This window comes from Drosophila bipectinata, chromosome XR (assembly GCF_030179905.1).
Source record: "Drosophila bipectinata strain 14024-0381.07 chromosome XR, DbipHiC1v2, whole genome shotgun sequence".
In the NCBI taxonomy this organism is placed as follows: Eukaryota; Metazoa; Arthropoda; class Insecta; order Diptera; family Drosophilidae; genus Drosophila; species Drosophila bipectinata.
Window position 1 is genome coordinate 23922755 of NC_091735.1, and position 21932 is coordinate 23944686.

Genomic DNA, 21932 nt, shown 5'->3' on the forward strand with positions numbered 1-21932 from the left:
TTCCCGAAAGTGTCACACAAAGAGGTGAACTAAAAAGTGAGCCCCAAAGTGTAGATATAGGGGTTTATATAGTGGTTTATTTAGAGGGTGTCTATATAAGATGTGGGTATAAGGTATTCGGGTCTATAAGGGTACTACTACTTAGAGTCTATCTATCCTGGTGTCTATAGGGTATCTTAAAAAAAGAAGGAAAAGTCTGTAGTCTGTACCAATTTAAAAATCTTTTATATTTCGAAATTAAAAAGTATTACAGGAATTAAATAATATTTCATATCATAGATATATCATACATATTTGGCAATATTTTAGCTCTTAACTATGTATTTTTTTTAAGGTTCTGCCAATTAACTGGCACTCCACTTCCTCTCTAGCTAGCTTTTATGCAATTTCCTAGTTTTCCTAGCAGCGCAGGCCAACAAAGTTTTCGCCCATTTCGCTTGCCATTCGCTCGCTATCATGCTTCTTGAGCATTTAGAGTTCGTTAAACTTTATTTCGGACTTTTAGACGAGAGTTCTCATTCTCCTTCTCGCTTTGAAGAAGATTAGAAGCAACGCCATCCAATTGAAACAGAAACTGAAACAGAAACTCAAGTCCCCATCAAAATCATGCTGGAAATGTCAAGATGGAGAGATGTCTTAGTCATCTCAGCCACAGACTACCCACGCCACGCATTCTTATTTATTTCATTCCATTTCAATTTCGCGCTCATTTCATGCATATGATTTTAATTTTAGCTAAACATATGTATGTATCAGAGCGTTTCCTTATCCAACCATCACTACTGGCATATCTTGTCCCGCCCCGTATATACACATATATATGTACATACATATATATATTTTTTTTACGCCCCATCTTGCCTTGGATCTCGACGCACATTTTCCTTGGCTTGTAATTGAATTTGTTTTTGCCCAGAAGTGAAAATGGAATTGCCAACCCGGCAAATGGCTATATCTTCTCATACATCAGTTGAATCAAGCACTGAGAAAAAATAGTAGAGAACTATTATTGTCAAAGATCTTGGTCTAGAGGCTTATATCTTATAGAAAGAGTTACGAAACTTTCGCTTATTTTTCCACTGTACACGTCTACTTATCCTCGGGTGTGTGCCTGAGTAACTGTGTGTGGACATATGGACTCCCAGTGACAGCTGTCAGGCTGCAGGTGGACTCAGACCCGGACCTAGACCCAGACACCGACCCGGACCCATAGCCCAACTACTATTCTTTACTCTTACCCCCCAAAAAAAACCCCCCTTCCATCGAGTCAACAAAGTTGGAAGCCAACAAATCATAAATGCCATTACAAGGAGAAAACACTGAATGTGAACAAGAGGGTGGAAGGATGGCAGAATAGTAGGGTGACATCCGGGGGACTTGTGGCAAACTGTTGCACAAAATTCCGTTGCACACTTTTGCGGACAGATGTCCGCAGGACTGTCACCAGCCGGACAGACAATTTGCAAGCCCCAAAAGCGAAAGAGAAAAATAATTAGGTTGGAAATGTGAGGGGCAGGGCAGGGAAAAGTCATAAAAAATGGATTTTGGGTCTGGGACAAAGGGTTTTCGAAAGGGATTTTATAATAATACACAAATATAATTACTTTTTTGGGGTTTTATGATTTGTTAAAAAGTGACGACAGTGACAAACATAAATATACACTTATGGCGACCGTGACACCATGGACTTCTTATTAATGGCGACAGTGACACAAATAGCTAATTGGATGCATAGTTTGTGTTTTCTCTCAGTGCTTATTTGTGTATTGTCAGAAGGACAACATCTTGAGAACTGTTACCCCTAGTTGAACAGCTAGCAGGATAATCAAGCTTAGCCAGGAGCAAGGAGCTGAATTTACGACTGTTGACAATGTGCACAAAAGTTGCGTCACTTTTTACTGCTTCCCAGAAATGAAACGACGTGTGAAAGTTACTGACAGTAAGGGGGAACATACAGGATACAGGAAACAGGAGCTCCCTCTCAATACATATAATATATATGTATATATATATCCAAGTATAAGATGAATAAAGAGATGGTAGGTTGTGTGTGTTAGTATGGATCCGGTCTGAATTTATGCAGACTGCTTGGAAATTTACAACTATTTTTATGAAGCCAAGCGGGCGTCCTTGGACACTACTCGTACAACTTTACGACAGCAACACGCCCGAATATCCTGCTAGGAAACTAGAGCAGAAATAAAAAGAAAGACCGGGATGGGAAGGAAGGACTTTAGAGGAGGAGACGCCAGGGCTGAGCCAAAAGTGAATGAAATGGTGAGGTTTTCTGGGGGGGCGCCCCACCGTGTTCCAGAAAAAAGATTAGGAAATTGATTTCGAAATCAATCAAAGTGGATAAGCAACGCGGCGGCAACTCTTTCTTTTCCCCAACAAGCAGCTGACAATTTTATTAAAAACTTTGGAAGGCGTTGCCAGAGAGCTGCCAACGCGGTTGCGTGTTCACCGAAAACTGCCAACTGAATAAGTTTTCTTCCCCCAAACACACACACTGTACACACGTGGAAAATGGAAAATTATTATTATTTTCTCGACCATTTTCCAAACACGCAATTTTTTATAGAAATAGTGTTTGTTTTTTGTAAAGATTTAAAAGGGTTTGTTTAGTTTATACTTAATGGCCTTAGAGGACCATTAAAAAAGACAACATACAAACGGAATTTATTTATTTTTGTGGCGTATGTTGCCGCCCAAACTGTTCCCCATTTTGATGAAGCAAATTATGGCCATGTTTTCCGCGACAGAGTTTGAAGAATTTCGATGTTTTCTAGACTCTTGTCACCCAGAGGCCAAATACCAAAAATGTTCCCGAAAAAAAAGAACAAAACAAAAATAAATAAGCGACAAATTCGCCAAAGAGAGTGTGTTTCAAGTGCCATGTGTGGTTTTTTGGGGGGAGTTGGGCGGAAAACATGGGGGTTGGAAAAATGAAAATGGAGTTTGGAGCCTGGCCGGGCATACAAATGGCTTCATTTTGACGAACTGCCCCCGAACATTCGCCATTTGCATGCGTTTCTACAAATGTCTACAAATTCCTGTTGGTGGGGAAAACAAATGATGCTTTGTTTGAGCTTCTTAAACCACTCAACTCCATATCCCACATAAAAAAAAGAACAAATACCACATTTGTTGGTTTTGGGAATGTATTTTTTTATTTATTTTTTGAATTGAAGGAGAATGGGGGCTCTATATGAACGGTAATCCTATACCAGAAGTTATAACATATGTTTTAGAATCTTAAATATATTTATAAACTATTGATTTGCTTAAATATGGCGACCGTGACAAAAAAAGGCTTTTAATTATGGCAACCATGACCTTTGCATGTTTTTTGGTGTCTTTTATATTTTTATCGTTTCTTGATCTAAGAAATATCTTTTCAAATCTGCAACAAATTTTAAAAGCAGTAGGTTTCATATAATATGGCAACCGTGACACTAAGAACTACTAATTAATGGCGACCGTGACACAAAAGGCATATAAGATCCTATAATATAGCTATAAGTATGAGTTATCTTTTTTAAATCCCTAATAAATTCCCAGTGTAAAACGTAGAACATCAAAAATCATTCCATTCTCACTAATTAGCTTCCAAAAGCCCAAATAGACAGCCAAGCTTTATACAAATTTGCAACTTTTGCCAGATTTTCATGCAAAATGCAGACATTTGTGCGAAAATGTGCAGATAACGATGATGCATCCACTCGAGAGTGTTTCCATAATGCATTTCGCCCATTCATCAATCAGAACATCCAGTCTCTCAGTCTGCCAGTCTACCAGTCTACTAGTCAGTGTATCCGTCAATCTTTCAACACACATCCAACAATTAAATACATAAGCTGGTCGGTCGGAAAAACGCACTTATTTTCTGATTCTGAAAATTTTGTTGTATGGAAAAATGTGTATTTTGAGGAAAAAAAAAAAGAGTGAAAAGAGAGACTCTAGCTGGCGCCAGCTAGAAGAGATCTATTATTAGGGCTGTGTGCGAGATGGTTATTGATTTTCAGCTTTGGCCGCAAACAAATGCGGTTTTGAGCCAGCTACCTATGTATATACCTACCCGGTCAGGTGGGCAAGGTAAAAATGGCTAAAAAGGTAGCTAGTCTATGGTTGTGTGTGTTTATGGGGTTTGCATACAAAAATAGAGTCTCATGAAAAATGGAGGAGGGACTATGGACGATGGAGGACGGACGGCACTTACCTGTGCGTGTGTGCAGGTGTTAATTTTAAATTATTGGCCAAAACAGGCTAAATGGCCCACTACCTTCTCTCAATTAGGGAATCCTTGGTAAAGTCCTTCGTAGCAAACATGCGCCTTAAGGGCCAGCCAGTGTGCCCTTTTGGTTGGCTACATTTTTAATGGCCATTTAAACTTGATTGCATTATAAGCGGCATTAATAATTTAATTAAATAATTGAAACTAAATAATGCACTGAGCATGAGGCTGAGTTTTAAATAAATTAATTATTCATGCAGGCTTTCAGTTTGCTTTTGTGTCCACTTGTCCAATGAATTAATTCAATAATCAAAATCATTGTGAGGTTGTGAATCAGATAATTACGGGAGCCCACAGGGTTATAATAAAACAATTTCAATTATAATTTTTAAATCAAAAGGGCTACAAAATATTAAATTACCAAAAAAATGCAAAAGCTTTGTTATCCTGATTGGATAAGATTTAAGCTGAATTCCTTTGCTTTTAATTAGCTAACGTGACAGTAATTGTTTTAGTTAATTCTATTTGACTCTAATTAGTTAATAAGATAACTTGTTTTCTGTGGCATTAAGGTATCTCCTGTTTCCCGTCTCTAGTTTTCCTCCTCCCCCGTTTGGCTTTCAGTTTCCAGAGTGTGGTGTCTGGGGGAATTTTTCCCTGGAAGGGTGCTCTGCTTTTGCTGTTGCACGGTTGCTGTGGTCATGTCTGCGGCATTGCATGCATTAAAATGCTACCCAAAAACAGAAAAAAAAAGAAAATACAAAAAACAAGTCTACATGAAAATGCAAAAACAAAAAAATATGTCATTCGTTGTCTATGAACTGGGCTTGTTGTTGTGGCTTGTTGGTGGTCCATCATGGCACGCCCTCAAGCTCTCTTCATTCCCTCCAGCTACGGCTCTGGATGTCTGTCAGCGACATAAAAAAAAGTGGGGAAACAATTTTTTGCACAAAACATTGTCTTCAATTGACTGTGAATGCTTTTACTTTAAAGAGAAATAGAGAAAATAGTTTGAGCGGAGGAGTGGAAATAAAACAAGTAGTTATGAAAGGTATTTGAAGGTCTGTTTTGTTGGGAAAGTGTAAAGGAGTGGAGTAAAGCGTATCTTCCTATTATCTATCCTAAGAGCTTCCTATATATCCGTTTCCTTAAACTCTAACAGACCCTTCCTTATTATCCTGGAAATCGTTTTGTTTTTCTGGAGCAGATTAGTAGATTCTGGACCCCAAAATCCACTGATGATGAACAGTTGTAAATGTCGCAATCGCTGTCAAATTGCTGGGCTTTCCCCCCACCACCACCACCACCACCATCGCCAGCGCCACGAAAAACACAAAAGATTGATGATGTTGACTGAAGATTGAGAAGGAAATTGGGTTCGGATTCGGGTGCGGGATGAGTTGGCCAGTTTGGTGGCGTTCTGGTGGCTTGCCTCTCGAATAATTAGCCCAGCTGGTCCGGATATCAGCTTCAGAATCCGTCGCGGCACAAAAATTTAAGCTGCCATGACATTAAACTTAAACGAAAAGCCAAGCCAGTGAGTCCCGAAACGAAAATTGATCTTTATTGAATCGTAGAGGTGGAGCAGAGAGGGTCTGCATTTGATTGATGCATAGACGAGGCATGCGGCTAATTGATTGATTGATTGACGTCGATTGAAATGCCTCGATAATTGGAGTCGAATCGAGTCGTGTCACCTTGTCGTCGCATACCAGACTTTCTCCAGAAAATTTGACAACGTGTGTGGGTTTGTATCGAGGGTGTGAGGGAAACAAAATCTCAGTAGATGTGTATATGATAGATCCTGTACAGCCCACACACGTAGGCATCCAAAAATAATACAGAAAAAAAATAAAAGAGAGATAAGAGAGGATATAGAGACACACACATACTACTGAGTGGCACAATTAGGACGCAATTCAAACAGCCGGCAGACATGTCAAAAGTTGCTTTATTGGTTTAGCACATTCAGGAAATGGCAACTGGCACAGGCAAAGGCCAGAGCCAGAGGCAGAGGCCAGAAAAGCAATGCCACACAAGAATACAAAACAAAAATCTAGAAGAAATGGAAATAAAACCAGAAAACAGGACACGGCCAGGACATGGAAAAAATCTAAGGAAATCAGGGTCGGTGATAGAACTTTGCAAAAAAAAACTAAGAATATAGCCATCACGGTGGGCCTTAAGTGTTTAAGGTACTCCGCTTGAGAATCGGATTAGAATTGGGAAAGATATAGCCATCGCTGTGGGCCCTATAGGGGAAAAACCCAATTTCAAGGGATCCATCAGGAAAAAATGGACAAAAAATCGAAAAAATATTTTGTCTCAGGATTTTGATGCAGAATGATAGCAAATCGATCTAGAAATCGTTTAAGGTACTCCGCTTGAGAATCGGATTAGAATTGGAGAAGATATAGCCATCGCTGTGGGCCCTATAGGGAAAACCCCATTTTTAAGGGATCCATCAGGAAAAATGGACAAAAAATCGGAAAAATATTTTGTCTCAGGATTTTGATGCAGAATGATAGCAAATCGATCTAGAAATCGTTTAAGGTACTCCGCTTGGGAATCGGATGAGAATTGGGGAAGATATAGCCATCGCTGTGGGCCCTATAGGGAAAACCCAATTTTCAAGGGATCCATCAGGAAAAATGGACAAAAAATCGGAAAAATATTTTGTCTCAGGATTTTGATGCAGAATGATAGCAAATCGATCTAGAAATCGTTTAAGGTACTCCGCTTAAGAATCGGATGAGAATTGGGGAAGATATAGCCATCGCTGTGGGCCCTATAGGGAAAACCCCATTTTTAACGGATCCATCAGGAAAAATGGACAAAAAATCGAAAAAATATTTTGTCTCAGGATTTTGATGCAGAATGATAGCAAATCGATCTAGAAATCGTTTAAGGTACTCCGCTTGGGAATCGGTTGAGAATCGGGGAAGATATAGCCATCGCAGTGGGCCCTTTTGGCAAAAACCGCATTTTCAAGAGATCCCATCGGGAACAATGGAAATGGTCTCACCCTGTTGCAATACCCATGTCGTGTCTCTATTTCTTGGCCAACACGCAGAGTCTAGGCCACACCTACGACCCGACCGACCACGCCCCCACACAAAACGCCCCCCTAAGCCTGGCCAAAAGCAGAAAAAAAGCATAGAAATACAGACATTTCTACTAACTGATTAAATTTATGCGCTCTTTGCATACGAATTCGAGGGGCGAGCCAGAAGAAAAAAACAAAAAATAAAGTCAAAATAAATAAAAACAAGAAAGGAAAGCTAACTTCGGGCGGAGCCGAAGTTTATATACCCTTGCAGTTAAAACTGGATATATATCGCAAACATCGGATATAGTTGGCCGATCCTTATGATTACATCATAATAAAACCAATTAATTACAATAAAAAATCTAAAAAAAAATCCCAAGCTTCTATCTTCAAAAATACGAAAGTTGATATTTCTACCAAATACCATTTCCGATCGTTCAGTTATATGGCAGCTATAGGATATAGTCGGCCGATCCTAATGAAATTTGGTAGGTCGGATTAACTGAACAAAAATATAATCTGTAGCAAATTCCAGCTTTCTATCTTCAAAAACACGAAAGTTGGGTCATTTCCGATCGTTCAGTTATATGGCAGCTATAAGATATAGTCGGCCGATCCTTATGAAATTTGGCATGTCGTAATTTGTCGCCAAAAATAGCTCTCATGTTAAATTTGAAGTCTCTAAATTTAAAAACACCAAAGTTATACCATTTCCGATCAATCAGTTATATGGCAGCTATAGGATATAGTCGGCCGATCCCGGCCGTTCCGACTTATATACTGCGTGCAAAGGAAAGAAGGGTGTGTGCAAAGTTTCAAGACGATAGCTTCAAAACTGAGAGACTAGTTCGCGTAGAAACGGACAGACAGACAGACGGACAGACAGACGGACAGACGGACAGACGGACAGACGGACAGACGGACAGACGGACATGCTCATATCAACTCAGGAGGTGATCCTGATCAGGAATATATATACTTTATAGGGTCGGAGATGTCTCCTTCACTGCGTTGCACACTTTTGGACAAAATTATAATACCCTCTGCAAGGGTATAATAAAAATAAGAGAAAGAAAAGCAAATTAGGGAAAGCAATTTGGCCAAAAACAGACCATTCGGATGGAGACTTTTTCCAGCTAAACTAATTGTTTCTCCCAGGACATGGGGGAGGGCGGAGCCTCTAACCAAGAACTGAAGTGTAACCAAACTTGACATAAGTAAGCCCCAAGTCGGTTTGCTTAACCCCAGGCAATATAACTTTGTCCCCGGCAATGGCCTTTCATGGCGAAATGTTCGTGAACTTGACTTTTCCCTGACTTTTAGCCAGAGGCTTTTTTTATTTGACCTTGACGGGGGGGAGTATTTAATATTACTTTAAAGGTTCTTTTATAAGAGAATGACTTTAGCCTGACTATAAGGATATAGCTCTGTTGTACATCCACCCACTTGTTGATCTAAGCCCTCTTATTTTTTTTTTGTGTTGTGGAGCTCAACTAATACACACACTTGTCACTCGTCAACTTTCAAAATTTTAAGCCTCACAGCCCCAACATATCCAAGGAGCTTATATAGTGTTTTTCAAAAAAATAAAATAAACTTTGTGGGCGGCTCTGATGATGGCCTGAAGTATTTGCAAAATAATAAGCAGTAAGCCAAAATTTCCAAAGAATTGGGCCTCGTAACAATAACAATAATATGAACCAGACAAAAAAAAAACTTAGAATATATAAAGAAGAACAAGTCACGGACAAACAAGGCGTAATTGTATGGCATTCGCCCTCTCCTTTTCTATTGCCACAAGTCCTGTCTCTTTCGATGCCTTCTCAGTCCTCAGATGGGGGGGAGAAAAAAAACATGATGTGCGTACATATAATATAAGTCACGTCGAGCATATCAACATCAATGGCCACAAAGCGCAGCATATCAATATACATAAATACAGGGTGTCCTGGGGGAGAGGATATAAAAATATATGCAAGGATATACAAGTATATATAAAGATATATCTAAAATTTATTTAAAAAACTATGATATACATCAGAATCTAAAAATCTCAAGAAATTTCAAAAAAAAATTAAGTTTGAACATTTTTTAAAGCATACTTTCAAGCTCCTTGGGTATACCTATCTCTCTCTCAGTGTCTTTAACACCCTGTTTCCGTCTCTTTCACTTCTGCCATCTGCCATCAGCATCCCAGAAGAACAAAACATATGCCCTTTTGTTTTCGCTTGGATTCTGTTTGTGAGTTTCTTCTGTATTTTCCACTCCGTTGCCGTTGCCGTCTCTTTCTTTGTCTGGAAGACGAATGTCACTTGCCATGCCTTTATTGTTCTCTCTCTCTCTTTCTTTCTTTCACACCGATATCTGGCCTCTCCCTCAATGCTATACTATATATGGAAGAGTAGTATAATACCGAACACCGAACAGCAACAGTTGTGCCCATTGTATTACGTTTGCAATGCTGTTTGCTGCTTGTTATTGTTTTCCAACTGAATACCCTTAACTAACTAAAGAGTATTATGATTATGTACAAATTTTGGTTTAAAATTGAATTTTAAGGGGAATGATATAGGGGTTTATGATAGGTGGGATTTGGTTTTTGAAAGGGGGTTATTACAAAAAAATACTAAAAGGAAATGTCTGCAAAAAGTATGCTAAGATATTTAAAAAATTTAAACGGTCTATGGATCTTCTAGAGAGGTCTCATATACATACCCCTGTAGTACTTCTGGCAATATACCAATTTTAAGGAATTTTTCAAGGACTTTAAAGACCTTTTCTTAATATTATAAAATATATCCCAAGAATCTTAATATTTTTACTTAAAAACCCTATCCCAAAACTCTAATAAATCAGGTATATGGTTTACAGTACTGCTAAGGAGGGATAATTATAATTACCCTAAATACCCTATATATATCATATAATTATCCTATATAGATATCCCTCTCATATATTATTATTTCCCCTATAGAGTATCCACCATGTCGTTGTCGCTTCAGTCATAAAAAATCAGTCCGCCATTCTTGGGTTATAACCATTTTTATATGCTCGAATTGCTGATGGGTTTTGGGGTTTTTGCTTCCAAGTATACCAGTACTCGTAGTAGTATATACACCCTCCCCAGATCCAGATCCCGATCCGGAATTGGAATGGGCCAAAGGTTTGGTTGGGCAAATGGCATATGTGGAATGAGGAACCTTGATGGCTTTTGCTTTTTTTTTGCTTGCGTGGTCTTTCAACTTGTTGCTTTTTATTGCAGTACTCATATATACAAGTACATTCCTGTGGGTATAAATGGGTATACATATGTGTGTGGCAGAGTGTGGCAGCTTTAACCTTTCACCCTTGGCACCCTTGGCGCAACAACAATGTGCAACGGGGTCAAGTAATCAAGCTAACCGATTCAGTTCATTCCAAATGCCCCATAAAATTTTCTTCTCTTTTTATACCCTTGCAGAGGGTATTATAATTTTGTCCAAAAGTGTGCAACGCAGTGAAGGAGACATCTCCGACCCTATAAAGTATATATATTCTTGATCAGGATCACCTCCTGAGTTGATATGAGCATGTCCGTCTGTCCGTCTGTCCGTCTGTCCGTCTGTCCGTCTGTCTGTCTGTCTGTCCGTTTCTACGCGAACTAGTCTCTCAGTTTTAAAGCTATCGACTTGAAACTTTGCACACACCCTTCTTTCCTTTGCACGCAGTATATAAGTCGGAACGACCGGGATCGGTCGACTATATCCTATAGCTGCCATATAACTGATTGATCGGAAATGGTATAACTTTGGTGTTTTTAAAGTTAGAAAGTTCTAATTTAACATGAGAGCTATTTTTGGCAAAACAATACGATGTGCCAAATTTCATAAGGATCGGCCGACTATATCCTATAGCTGTCATATAACTGAACGATCGGAAATGACCCAACTTTCGTGTTTTTGAAGATAGAATGCTGGAATTCCATACAGATTCTATTTTTGGTCAGTTGATCCAACCTACCAAATTTCATAAGGATCGGCCGACTATATCTTATAGCTGCCATATAACTGAACGATCAGAAATGGTATTTGGTGTTTAGTAAAAATAACAACTTTGTTTTTTTTGACGATAGAAGCTTGGGACTTTTTTTTTAGATTTTGTAATTTAATTAATTGGTTTTATTATAATGTAATCATAAGGATCGGCCAACTAAATCCGATGTTTGCGATATATATCCGGTTTTAACTGCAAGGGTATATCAACTTCGGCTCCGCCCGAAGTTAGCTTTCCTTTCTTGTTTTTTGTATCACTGCCATTGTTTTGTGGTTTCTTGTTCGGCGCGTGCGATGGCAAAAATTGTATTTCTAATTTTTAATTCATTTCAAGAATTGACGGGGAATTCCTTGCATGTTTTTCAACAAAAAAATTACCTTCAAGGCTTAGCTTTTATTTCAAACTAATTATTTACTTAAAAGCCAGCACCCACAGATAGTCACTATGGACTCTAAGATGTGGCCTTCAATGAAGGTTATACTTCAATACTTGCGGCAAAATATAGACTCTGGAAGAACTTATATATTGGTAATTTATGTACATCTTACATTAAAGCTGCTTTTAAGACATTCCGCTTGAGGATAGAATCAAAAGGCAAAGATATAGACTTGTTACTGGGCCATATGTGTAGATTTGGTCTTCAGTAAGGCGTTCCTTCAGAAAAATTTCGAATTATATGGATATATATTTTACTATAAGGTATTCCTGGTAAGGATCCGTTAAGAATTAGCAATGATATTGATTCTGTAAGGCGCCTGTATGGGGGCTCGGGTTTTCACAAGGAGTTCTATCAGGAAAATTGAAAAAATATTGATCCAAAATGTTCGCAATTTTTGTATGCAAATTGATCCATTAATCCATTTATAAATCTTTTACGGTATTCTCCTTTATGATAAAAACGAAATTGTTTAAGTTATAGATACGTCTAGTTAAGATAGACCTCTAAAGGATCGTTTGGGATTCGAGAAAGATATAGACTTCTTCGGAGATCAGTACTAGAAAGTTTACAACCAAATGAAACATAGTTGTTGCATTTTTATATCATAGCCGGATTTATTTGGAGTCCTTCAGAGGATCTTACAAGAGAGAGTTGGAAAAAAAAATTAGGTTACTCTGCTAGGATCGGACTGGTGAGGAGGGAATCGCTGCTCCTGGAATGGGAATTGCTTAACCCCTGTTGGCACGCCGCTTGGCCGCCCGCTTCTTGGCGGCAGCACGCCTCTTGGCTTGACGCCTCTTGCGAGCGGCGGCACGCCTCTTGGCCGCACGCTTCTTGGCGGCGGCGGACTTCTTCTTCTTGGAGGAGCTGGACGAGGAACTGGAGGAGCTGGCGGAGGTGGCAGTGTCGCTGCTGCTGCTGCTAGCCTCAGTGGTGTCCGAAGAGGAGGATGAGGAGGAGGCAGCGGTGCTGGTGCTGGTGGAGTCGCTGGCGTCCGTGGATGACTCCGTGGATGTGGAGGATGTGGACTCGGAGGTGGTGCTTGATATACCGGGCAGGGCACAAATCAGGACAACGGCAAACAATAGCCAGTGGAGCTTCATGTTGGACTGATTTTTTCTTGGTAATTCTGGTTGGAAGAAGTCGACTTCTTCACTGCCAATCTTAGGCCTCGTTTTGGACTATTTATACTCGTTTCCATCCAGCCAGCCAGCTTCACCAGCGGTGGTCTTTTTCATTCTTTGCGTCACTGTTCCAAAACATTTAGTGTTTGCCTTTCGAGCTTGAATGCTTCATGTTAAATTATTTACACAAATGTCTCTAAAATAAATAATATTAGTTCATGATAACGTCGTTGAAACGACGCCCACACATGCGCCTTCATTCTTAGGCTTTATAATTACGTTCTTAATTTTATTTATTTTATTATTTATTTATTTTGGTATTTTTGGTGACATCTTCGTTCATTGAGGGAATCTCTCTTCAAGGCGCTTCTCCCAAAAATTAAACAAATCAAATATTGTTTTTGTGGGGGGATTACTTGTTAAATATTTAATTAGATTTTTGAAAGTTTTTTACGCTTTGGTTTTGGCATTGATCATGAACTTTGCTCAGTCAATACAATACAATAGATAAACACCCACAGGTGGAGGCCCTCTTTATAGTTTTATTTTAAAATATTTTTGTCTCTGAAATTAAACATAAATGTTAAATATAAAGAAACAAATATTAGACACATGTGGGGAATGTTTTAAATATTATTCTGACATCAATTTGGAAGGGTAAACACTGTTGATTACTTAACAAGGCTTTAAAATAAGTTGCAAAGAAAAATGTTTAATTATTTTTTTTTAAATAATTAAAAAAAAAAAAGGGAGATACTATCACATATAGTAAGGCTCAAGTGGTGGTCGAGTTATATGAACGTGAACTAGATAAAGGCATAATAAAGACATAATAAAGAGTCAGAATAAACAAGAATAAAATAACAATAACAATAATTATATTAAATTCTTTAAAAAAATGCAAAATATCTTAAAGCACTTCCCTGAGAATGTCTGCAAACTTTTAGTTGGAAAAAGCAAATACTCTCCAGACTCCCTTGCGCCTTCCCGCAATTAGAATCAATCAATCAATGTGCATAATTAAATTGCTCATTAGAGGGCGAGTACCGAGAATATTCTCACCATAACCACGGGTGGTCCAAGGGTGTAGGTGTGGTTGTTAGGATGGGTATGGGTCCACAAAACCCGATTCCCAAATGTGTGTGATGCCACAATCACAAATAAATCAAAATGCTCCACCATATGTTGCCACGTGTCAGATGGCTTTCTGTTACTCGGTTACTTGACTGGATGGGTTGAGTTTCCAAGCCCAGTATTTGCGTATTTAATTGGCACCCTCCCACACCCTCTTACACTCTAAGGAAACTAAAAACAGGAATTATGCAATTTAATGAGATATCTGAGAGACAAATCTTAAGAAATATTTAATTAGAATTACCCTGCCTTGCAACAGAAATCATGAATCCCGGAAATAATAAATTCATTCGTAAAATCCCCACAGTCTCAAGTTCGAATCTCGTTTTCATTAATTCACTTGGAATTGCCTTCCTTTTTTTTATTTTTTTATTTTTGGGGAGGAAAACAGGTCAGTGATGTTCCCCAGCATTTCGACCTTTTTGTGTCACGGAGTTGCGTCCGCAACACAAGTCAGTGTTTTCATTTGATCCATTGTAGGGGTCCAAGCCAACAAAATTAATGGCATTCGCTTGTTTTTTTTTCCTCCCTGTTTTGCTTTTTCTCTTTTTATTATTTTTTGTGTGTGTTTTTTTATTTATTATTTCTGACCATAAGAAGCAACAGAAAAAAAAATTGATTTTCTGGACATCAATCAATAAAATAACTCGACTCGAGTTTGCAAAGTCAACTCTCTATATAGGGAGGATATTATTTAGAAGTGTGAGAAATAAAAAGGTTTTTTTTAAAAGGGTTTTTAGAAAAAAAATAAAAAATTTCCAATTATTGGTTTTACATTTTTTATTTTTATCCCAGATTCCCTTCTATATATAGTATCAGAAAATAAAGGTTTATACTAATTGCAATCTTTAGAAATATATTTATGTGCATACTATACAGTTCCAACATACTAAAAAAAATTCCTGTATTTTAGGATTTAGGAATTTTAAGAGTTTAAGCATTATAATCATAAGAAATATATATTTACAATATACAAATATTTCAGATTTTAGAACTCCTTAAAAAAATGATATTATTTATTTTAAAAACACTTAATAACAAGTATATATTATAATATTTATTATATTATACATATATCTATATATATTTATATCTAAAAATAATTCTAAATTTTTTTTGTGTGCCTTTATTGGTCACTGGCAAGTCACTTATCATGCCCCAAACACACACACTCCTCCTTAGTATATTTCGTGTATATGTGTGTGTTTATCGCAAAAAGGATGTGTGTGTGTGTGAGTCCTGTTGTGTGCCCCTGTGTGTCCTGTGCGTATTGCAGCATTCCCGTGGCTGCTCTCGAATTATTTGCCATCAAAACGCTATTGATTTATTAATGTCGCTCATCATTCGACAAGTCGATGGCGCATTTCCTGGATTCCTGGGAATAATACTCCCACTGGCCCATCGTAGACATTAATTTTTCAAAATGTCTCAATAAAAATCAATATCAAGTACCGGGCAGGAAGCTCGGGCTCTCTTTATGGCTCTATCAAGTGGATGGTTTATCAAAAAATGATTCGATTGCTTGGCGATATTGTATCTTGTGTGTGTTTTTTTTTTAGGGGTTTGCTTTGTATTTTTTTCCCCATTTTTGGTGCATACTTTAGAGCTCATCTTGGTCCGACGCCTAAAACTATGCTCTAAGTACTTCTCACCGATAATTAATGACTTAATTGTAACTATTTAACTTAAATACTCGCTGTTTCATGTGGTTTCATTGAAGCTCTGTTTTTTATGCTTTAGATTTTTGAAGAGCCTCTTTATTAGTGTGTGGGTAGTATCTATAGAGAAAGGAGAAATTTCATTTATTTTTTGGATATAAAACTTTTCTCTTATTCTACGCAAAACTGTGGCCCACTGCCTTTTGGGGCTTTTGTGGGTTTTGCCGTCAACTTTTCGCTTTCCTTACTAATGGCTTTCAATGGAAAGCCAGCAAAAACTCAACTGCCAGCCCATTGGTGTAAATATTTAATGCCACAATGTCTGCATTTTGAATTTATGTATATATATATATATCCGTGGGTTGTGAAAGGTGAAATGTAAGAAATCTGATTCGCAATTGGGAGTTTGAAAGCCTATAGCCTTTGAAGATGAATATTATGGAGGTTTTTTTTGTTTTAAATATTTATAACTTTTCTAATTGAGTTTTAAGAGAATTTCTTTCTAAAATTTTAAATATTTTTTTTTAAACTAAAAACCCCCTTAAAAAAAACTATCATTTACATATCGATATGTTTTATTTGCTTTTGAAAAATTTTTTAGAAAAAAATTAAAATTGAGGAGAATGTTCGGGAATAGTCCTTGATAGTCCTTAGTTCCCAAACTCTTCTATGCTCGGGAGAGCCTGCGTTCACGGCGACTACGAAGCCTGCCGCTGCGACTGCTAGTCCTGGAACTACTAGAACCGTAGCTAGAGGTGATCCTGTTCCTGCGAATTCGGTTCCTATCGCTGTCCCCGTCACCGCCATTTATGCGATGATGAATTCTTGTAACTCTGCGTCCTCTACGACGTCGCCTAATACTGTGCCTGACACGTTTCTTCTTAGTTTTGGTGGACGTCGATGTCGAGTTTGTGGCGGTGGAGGTGGCGCTGGCGCTGGCGGGGGCTGCCGTGGTAGTGGTCGTGGTTGTGGTGGTTGTGGTAGCCGTTGTGGTGGTGGCCGAGGCAGAGGTTGTGGCTGGGGAGGATGCGCCGTCGGACTCACCGATCCGCACCACACCGACCATGGCCAGGAGAAGGATAACGCACAAGTATCTCATGATTGCTGAATTGCAACTGATAATTGGGTCAGCTTCTCCTGGCCTATTTATTCCAAAATGGCCTAAAAACATGTGATGCAAAACAGCAACAAAGTTCCCCACACTTTTAATTAGAAGCCATCTCTTCCATCTTGCATGTTTGGTAATTTTTAGAATGCCAGCCTGGCTGTTTGAACAATTGCTCCAGCTCCGTCTCCAGCAGCACAATGGCCAAATTATTTGGCAACGATCTCGGTCTTTGTCAACAACTTTCTCGTCTTTTTTGGCAAACTTTTGGCACAATTAGCCAAAGAAACCAAACAATGGGCCCCAAACTGCAGATCGCTGGATAAACCCATAGATCTTCGGAGACAAAGCCAGACAAAGACGGGGGTCCGTCTTTGGCCTCGCCGGGGGAGTCTTCGGACCACTGACTCGCTCTATTTTATTATATAATTCTAACCATTCTTTTTTTTTTTAATTCTAAGGCATTCAGAAAAAATAAATATATTTATATAGTATATATATTAAAAAAGAAAACAATCTTATATATTAATTAACTAAATGACAACAGAGCGGCTACTTAATATTTCATATGTACATATATTTCAAACGCCACCTGCCGTTGAAGTTTTGATACTTTCGAATACATCGATTTTTATACATTTTAATTATTTCTTGGCTTTAAAGATGTTTGTAGTATAATATCTATTTTAATGAAGAATAAAATGAAAAGCTAGTGGGAAGCCACGCTAGGCGAATGAATGCTACACCACAATACCCCACGTAGTGGAGGAAGACACTGTCGAGCTTCTTCTATGCCACTGCCCTGCAGCGCAGCAGTCTCTCAGACTATAACATTAGGATAATAGATTTCTGACTGAATAGAATACAAAATTTTAACCAAAGCCTCAAGGTAAAAAAATCACTAGACCATAAGTCCTTCTACGAGAAAGGGAACTGGGTCCATATATGGATCCATACATGATCCAGGTGCTTCGGAGTTAGGAAGCCTTTGAATAAAGAATTTATTCGTGGAACCACATTTATTTATTTTAACTAAAAAAGAAACCTTAGTTATGGTATATTATAAAAAGGATATAATGTTGATTGTTCCTTAGAGAAATATATATACCTTATTGGGTCGAAAATCTATCCTTCACTCACTTAAAAGGTTACGAAAGGCTCTTCTTTTTACAAACTACTTTAAGGTGATACCAGATCCTCATTCTCTTTTTCAAACATTCAAGACTCTGCCAAGTCAGAAGACTCTTGAGTCTAGACTCTAGGCCATACCACCTGTCAAAGTCTAAGCCGCCACGCAAAGCTTAAGCTTCTCGCAAAAAAACTTAAAAACTAAAATAAATAGTAACCGCCACAAAATGACACAATTTGCGAAAACAGTCCAAACAGAAAAAAGTAATGCCAATTGTTAATTAAACAAAGATTCGCAAATAGGAGTCAACAGAGCCATAGTTCCGACTATAAAAGAACCCCGGAGATCTTCCGAAGAGCATCAGTCACTCGTCTTTGAACAGTCCCACAACATGAAGATCTGCTCCTTTGTCTTCCTGGCCCTCCTCGGCTGCGTCCTGGTGGGTGAGTCCCAGGCGGCCACCGCCACGACCACCACCACCTCCGCCTCGGCCACCACCACCACCGCGGCGACCACCACCGCCGCCTCCGCCGCAGCCTCCGGCAGCAGCACCACCACGGAGACCACCACCACCACCACCGCCAAGTCCGCCGCGGTTGTCAAGAAGAAGACGATTAGAAAGACAAAAAAGAAGACGAAGAAGGGACCGAAGAAGCATATAATAAAACGCCATCGCAGAGGAGGAAGGCGCAGCGGAAGAAAGGGAAGGAAGGGCAGCTGGCAGGACGACGACTCCGAATAGAACATCACCTCAAGAACCTCCTAGATCCCTGACCACCGTATCCCTTGACCCCAGCATCTTCTCCACTCGACCACTGACTAGATATGTTTAAATATTTTAGTTTATAGTTTTATAACTTTTTTTTAAGGCATTGACAAAAAATAATACAAAAAAATAAATATACAAAATGAAAAGTATTGAAAATTTAATTTTAAAGGAATTTACTGTTATTCTTATCTTTAAGTGCACAATAGCTATAAGGTAGCCTTGTCGACCAAAATGAAAGGTTGTGGGTGGAACAGTGTTGAGTAACAAACGTAGTGTTTACCCTTACACGGTGACTAGGGTCTCGTATCTCCTCCTGTTGTCTAGAAAATGTTGAAGATAAAATAAATTATATGTTTATAAATTTTGGTAGCTTGTATCAGCTGCAAAATTTAAATTATAATCTATGATATATCCAAGTCATGGTTTATTCCTCCACTTTCATTCATAAATGTCTCGAATGGACTTGCAACAAGAATTGAAAAAAGGTTAAAAATATTAAAACATGTGTTTGTCAAATCAATTAACGCTTTACAACACTAAATGTTAAAGGACGAAAAATCAAGGGAAATGTCAACGATGGAACTATTTTATAGTTATTATGCATGGCTGCTACAGAAATCGCTTTCGATCGAAAAATTTCACTATTTCATTCACAACCAGTTCGAGAGTGAGGTTTCAGTCCAAAAATCGGAATTTTATATTATAGGAAACGATAAAATTGAAAAACTTTCTTCTGAATAATTTTCGCTGTTTTATTATCTAAATAATGTCCTAAAAACACAAAAGACATGACATGCCCGATCGGTTAGTATATTGGCCTTAACACTAAAAGACAGACCGTAGAACTGAAAGCTCAAGCGTAGAATTAGACAGAACGATATGCTGAAATTATACTCAGGACGTAATGTTTTTCACGAATCTATATTCGCTTTTAATTTTCTCGTTATCTAACTTAAAAACTTATTTTATTAACGTCTTAGCTCAGTAACACTCTTTTTCGTAAACTTCTACACTTTTCTTTACTCTCACGGATCTATCCTCGCGAGCCGTACGTCATGCGGCCAGCGTTCTTTGGTTGGCTCGACAGGAGGTCTGATATATATATATAAGGTCGGATATGTCACCTTTCCTGGGTAATCCTCTGCAAGGATACAAAAATGTTTCGCTTTCCAATATATGAGTAAAATTTGATTTCAAGTTTTCTTTTTGAAAATACAAGACTCTGTTCTAGTCTAAGCCGCCACGCGAAGCTTAAAAATTCCGCAAAAAAACTTTAAAACTAAAATAAATAGTAAGCTCCACAAATTGACACAATTTGCGAAAACAGTCCAAACAGAAGAAAGTAATGCCAATTGTTAATTAAACAAAGATTCGCAAATAGAAGTCAAAAGAGCCATAGTTCCGACTATAAAAGAACCCCGGAGATCTTCCGAAGAGCATCAGTCACTCGTCTTTGAACAGTCCCACAACATGAAGATCTGCTCCTTTGTCTTCCTGGCCCTCCTCGGCTGCGTCCTGGTGGGTGAGTCCCAGGCGGCCACCGCCACGACCACCACCACCTCCGCCTCGGCCACCACCACCACCGCGGCGACCACCACCGCCGCCTCCGCCGCAGCCTCCGGCAGCAGCACCACCACGGAGACCACCACCACCACCACCGCCAAGTCCGCCGCGGTTGTCAAGAAGAAGACGATTAGAAAGACAAAAAAGAAGACGAAGAAGGGACCGAAGAAGCATATAATAAAACGCCATCGCAGAGGAGGAAGGCGCAGCGGAAGAAAGGGCAGGAAGGGCAGCTGGCAGGACGACGACTCCGAATAGAACATCACCTCAAGAACCTCCTAGATCCCTGACCACGGTATCCCTTGACCCCAGCAACCTTCCACTCGACCTGTCTATTAGTATTAGTTACTCGACCTATTTTTTAGTAAAAAGTTCTGATCTTTTTTTCTTATTCTAAAAAAGGCATTCACAAAAAATAAAAAAAAAAAATATATATATATTTATAAAGAAAATAATGGAAACTTTAATGAGTTATCTTCCGTCATAATTAATGTTTAATTCACAATATTGCTAAGAATCTATGAATGGAAATTACTTAGAAATTTCTAAAAATCATCTAAATGAGATGATAAATGTTTTAGAATCTAAAACATCTTCAAAGTTTTCTTTACATTAAACAATCATTCAATATAGGACAAAGTTGGTGTGTGATCATTATGAGAATTTTATAAAAACCCTGATTTTGTATAACAAAGTTCAGTTATAGACCAGCTATGGGATATAGCCCGACCTAATACGGTCGCTGCGACTCGTACCTTCGAGCTTAAATTATAATACGCTGGGCTAGCGTAAACACAAATATATTTATGGGTCGATAAGCAAGAAGAAAGATTATTTTACAAAAAATTTAAATCATTTAATTTTTTGTACTTTACACTTTACCTAATTGAGAGATGTAACAATTGGCCGGTATGGCCCCCGGGAAGGCTGTAACTCTGCCGATATTTATCCGATCCTCAAGCGGGATACTTTAAACGATTTTTAGATCGATTCTCTGCAATTCTGCATCAAAATGCCGGACTATTTTGATTTTTCAAAAACAAACACTTCAAAAACACCGGGAATCCCAGTAGGTCCCCAGCGTAGGCTATAACTCCGCCGATATTGATCCGATCCTTAAGCGGGATACTTTAACAAAAAAATTTAAATATTTTAAATATAATAAATAGTTAATGGTTTAACAATCGGCCTTCAGAGTGTAAAATATTTGTTAATATTTTTAATAATTTCAGTAATATGAGTCCTTTCCCAAGGACAAGGGGAACTCAATTAATTGTATGGTAAACATTTTTGTATCCAGTCTAAAAAAAATATATTCAAATATATACAAAAATGTACCAACTTATAACTAACTAAAACTTATAACTAAAAAAAAAAGTTACATTTTTAAAGCAAAAAATTATAAATATTTATTAAAATCGATGTATTCCAAAATATGAAAACGTCAACAGCAGGTGGCGTTTGAAATATTTGGAATATTGAGTAGCCGCCCTGTTGTCATTCAATAAATTACAAAATTCGATTATTTTTTTTTTTAATAAATATATATATAACACATATTTTATTTATTTTATTTTTTTTATGGCCTTAGAATTAAAAAAAAAAGATTCTAAACGAAATAAAAAAATTATCAAATCAGTAGTCGGGTGGAAGGTTGCTGGGGTTAAGCGATACCGTAGTCAGGGATCTAGGAGGT

General features: G+C 38.2%; 5 protein-coding genes across 8 annotated transcripts in view; 3 read left to right on the top strand and 2 right to left on the bottom strand.

Annotated features, from left to right (window-relative positions):
• dnc (phosphodiesterase dunce) overlaps positions 1 to 21932 on the top strand; it is a 201733-nt gene that overhangs the window by 42740 nt on the left and 137061 nt on the right. The gene's annotated exons all lie outside the window — the stretch shown is intronic.
• Positions 12483 to 12901, bottom strand: LOC108119398 (sperm-specific protein Phi-1). Its single transcript, XM_017232579.3, has one exon. The coding sequence runs from the start codon at positions 12855 to 12857 to the stop codon at positions 12483 to 12485; it is 375 nt and encodes a 124-aa protein (XP_017088068.3). The 5' UTR covers positions 12858 to 12901.
• LOC122321885 (protein new-glue 3-like) lies at positions 16338 to 16769 on the bottom strand. The gene has a single exon (XM_043212924.1). It carries the CDS (start codon positions 16767 to 16769, stop codon positions 16338 to 16340), a length of 432 nt encoding a protein of 143 aa, XP_043068859.1.
• LOC138925656 (protein new-glue 1-like) lies at positions 18296 to 18646 on the top strand. The gene has a single exon (XM_070276529.1). It carries the CDS (start codon positions 18296 to 18298, stop codon positions 18644 to 18646), a length of 351 nt encoding a protein of 116 aa, XP_070132630.1.
• On the top strand, positions 20144 to 20494 carry LOC138925657 (protein new-glue 1-like). The gene has a single exon (XM_070276530.1). It carries the CDS (start codon positions 20144 to 20146, stop codon positions 20492 to 20494), a length of 351 nt encoding a protein of 116 aa, XP_070132631.1.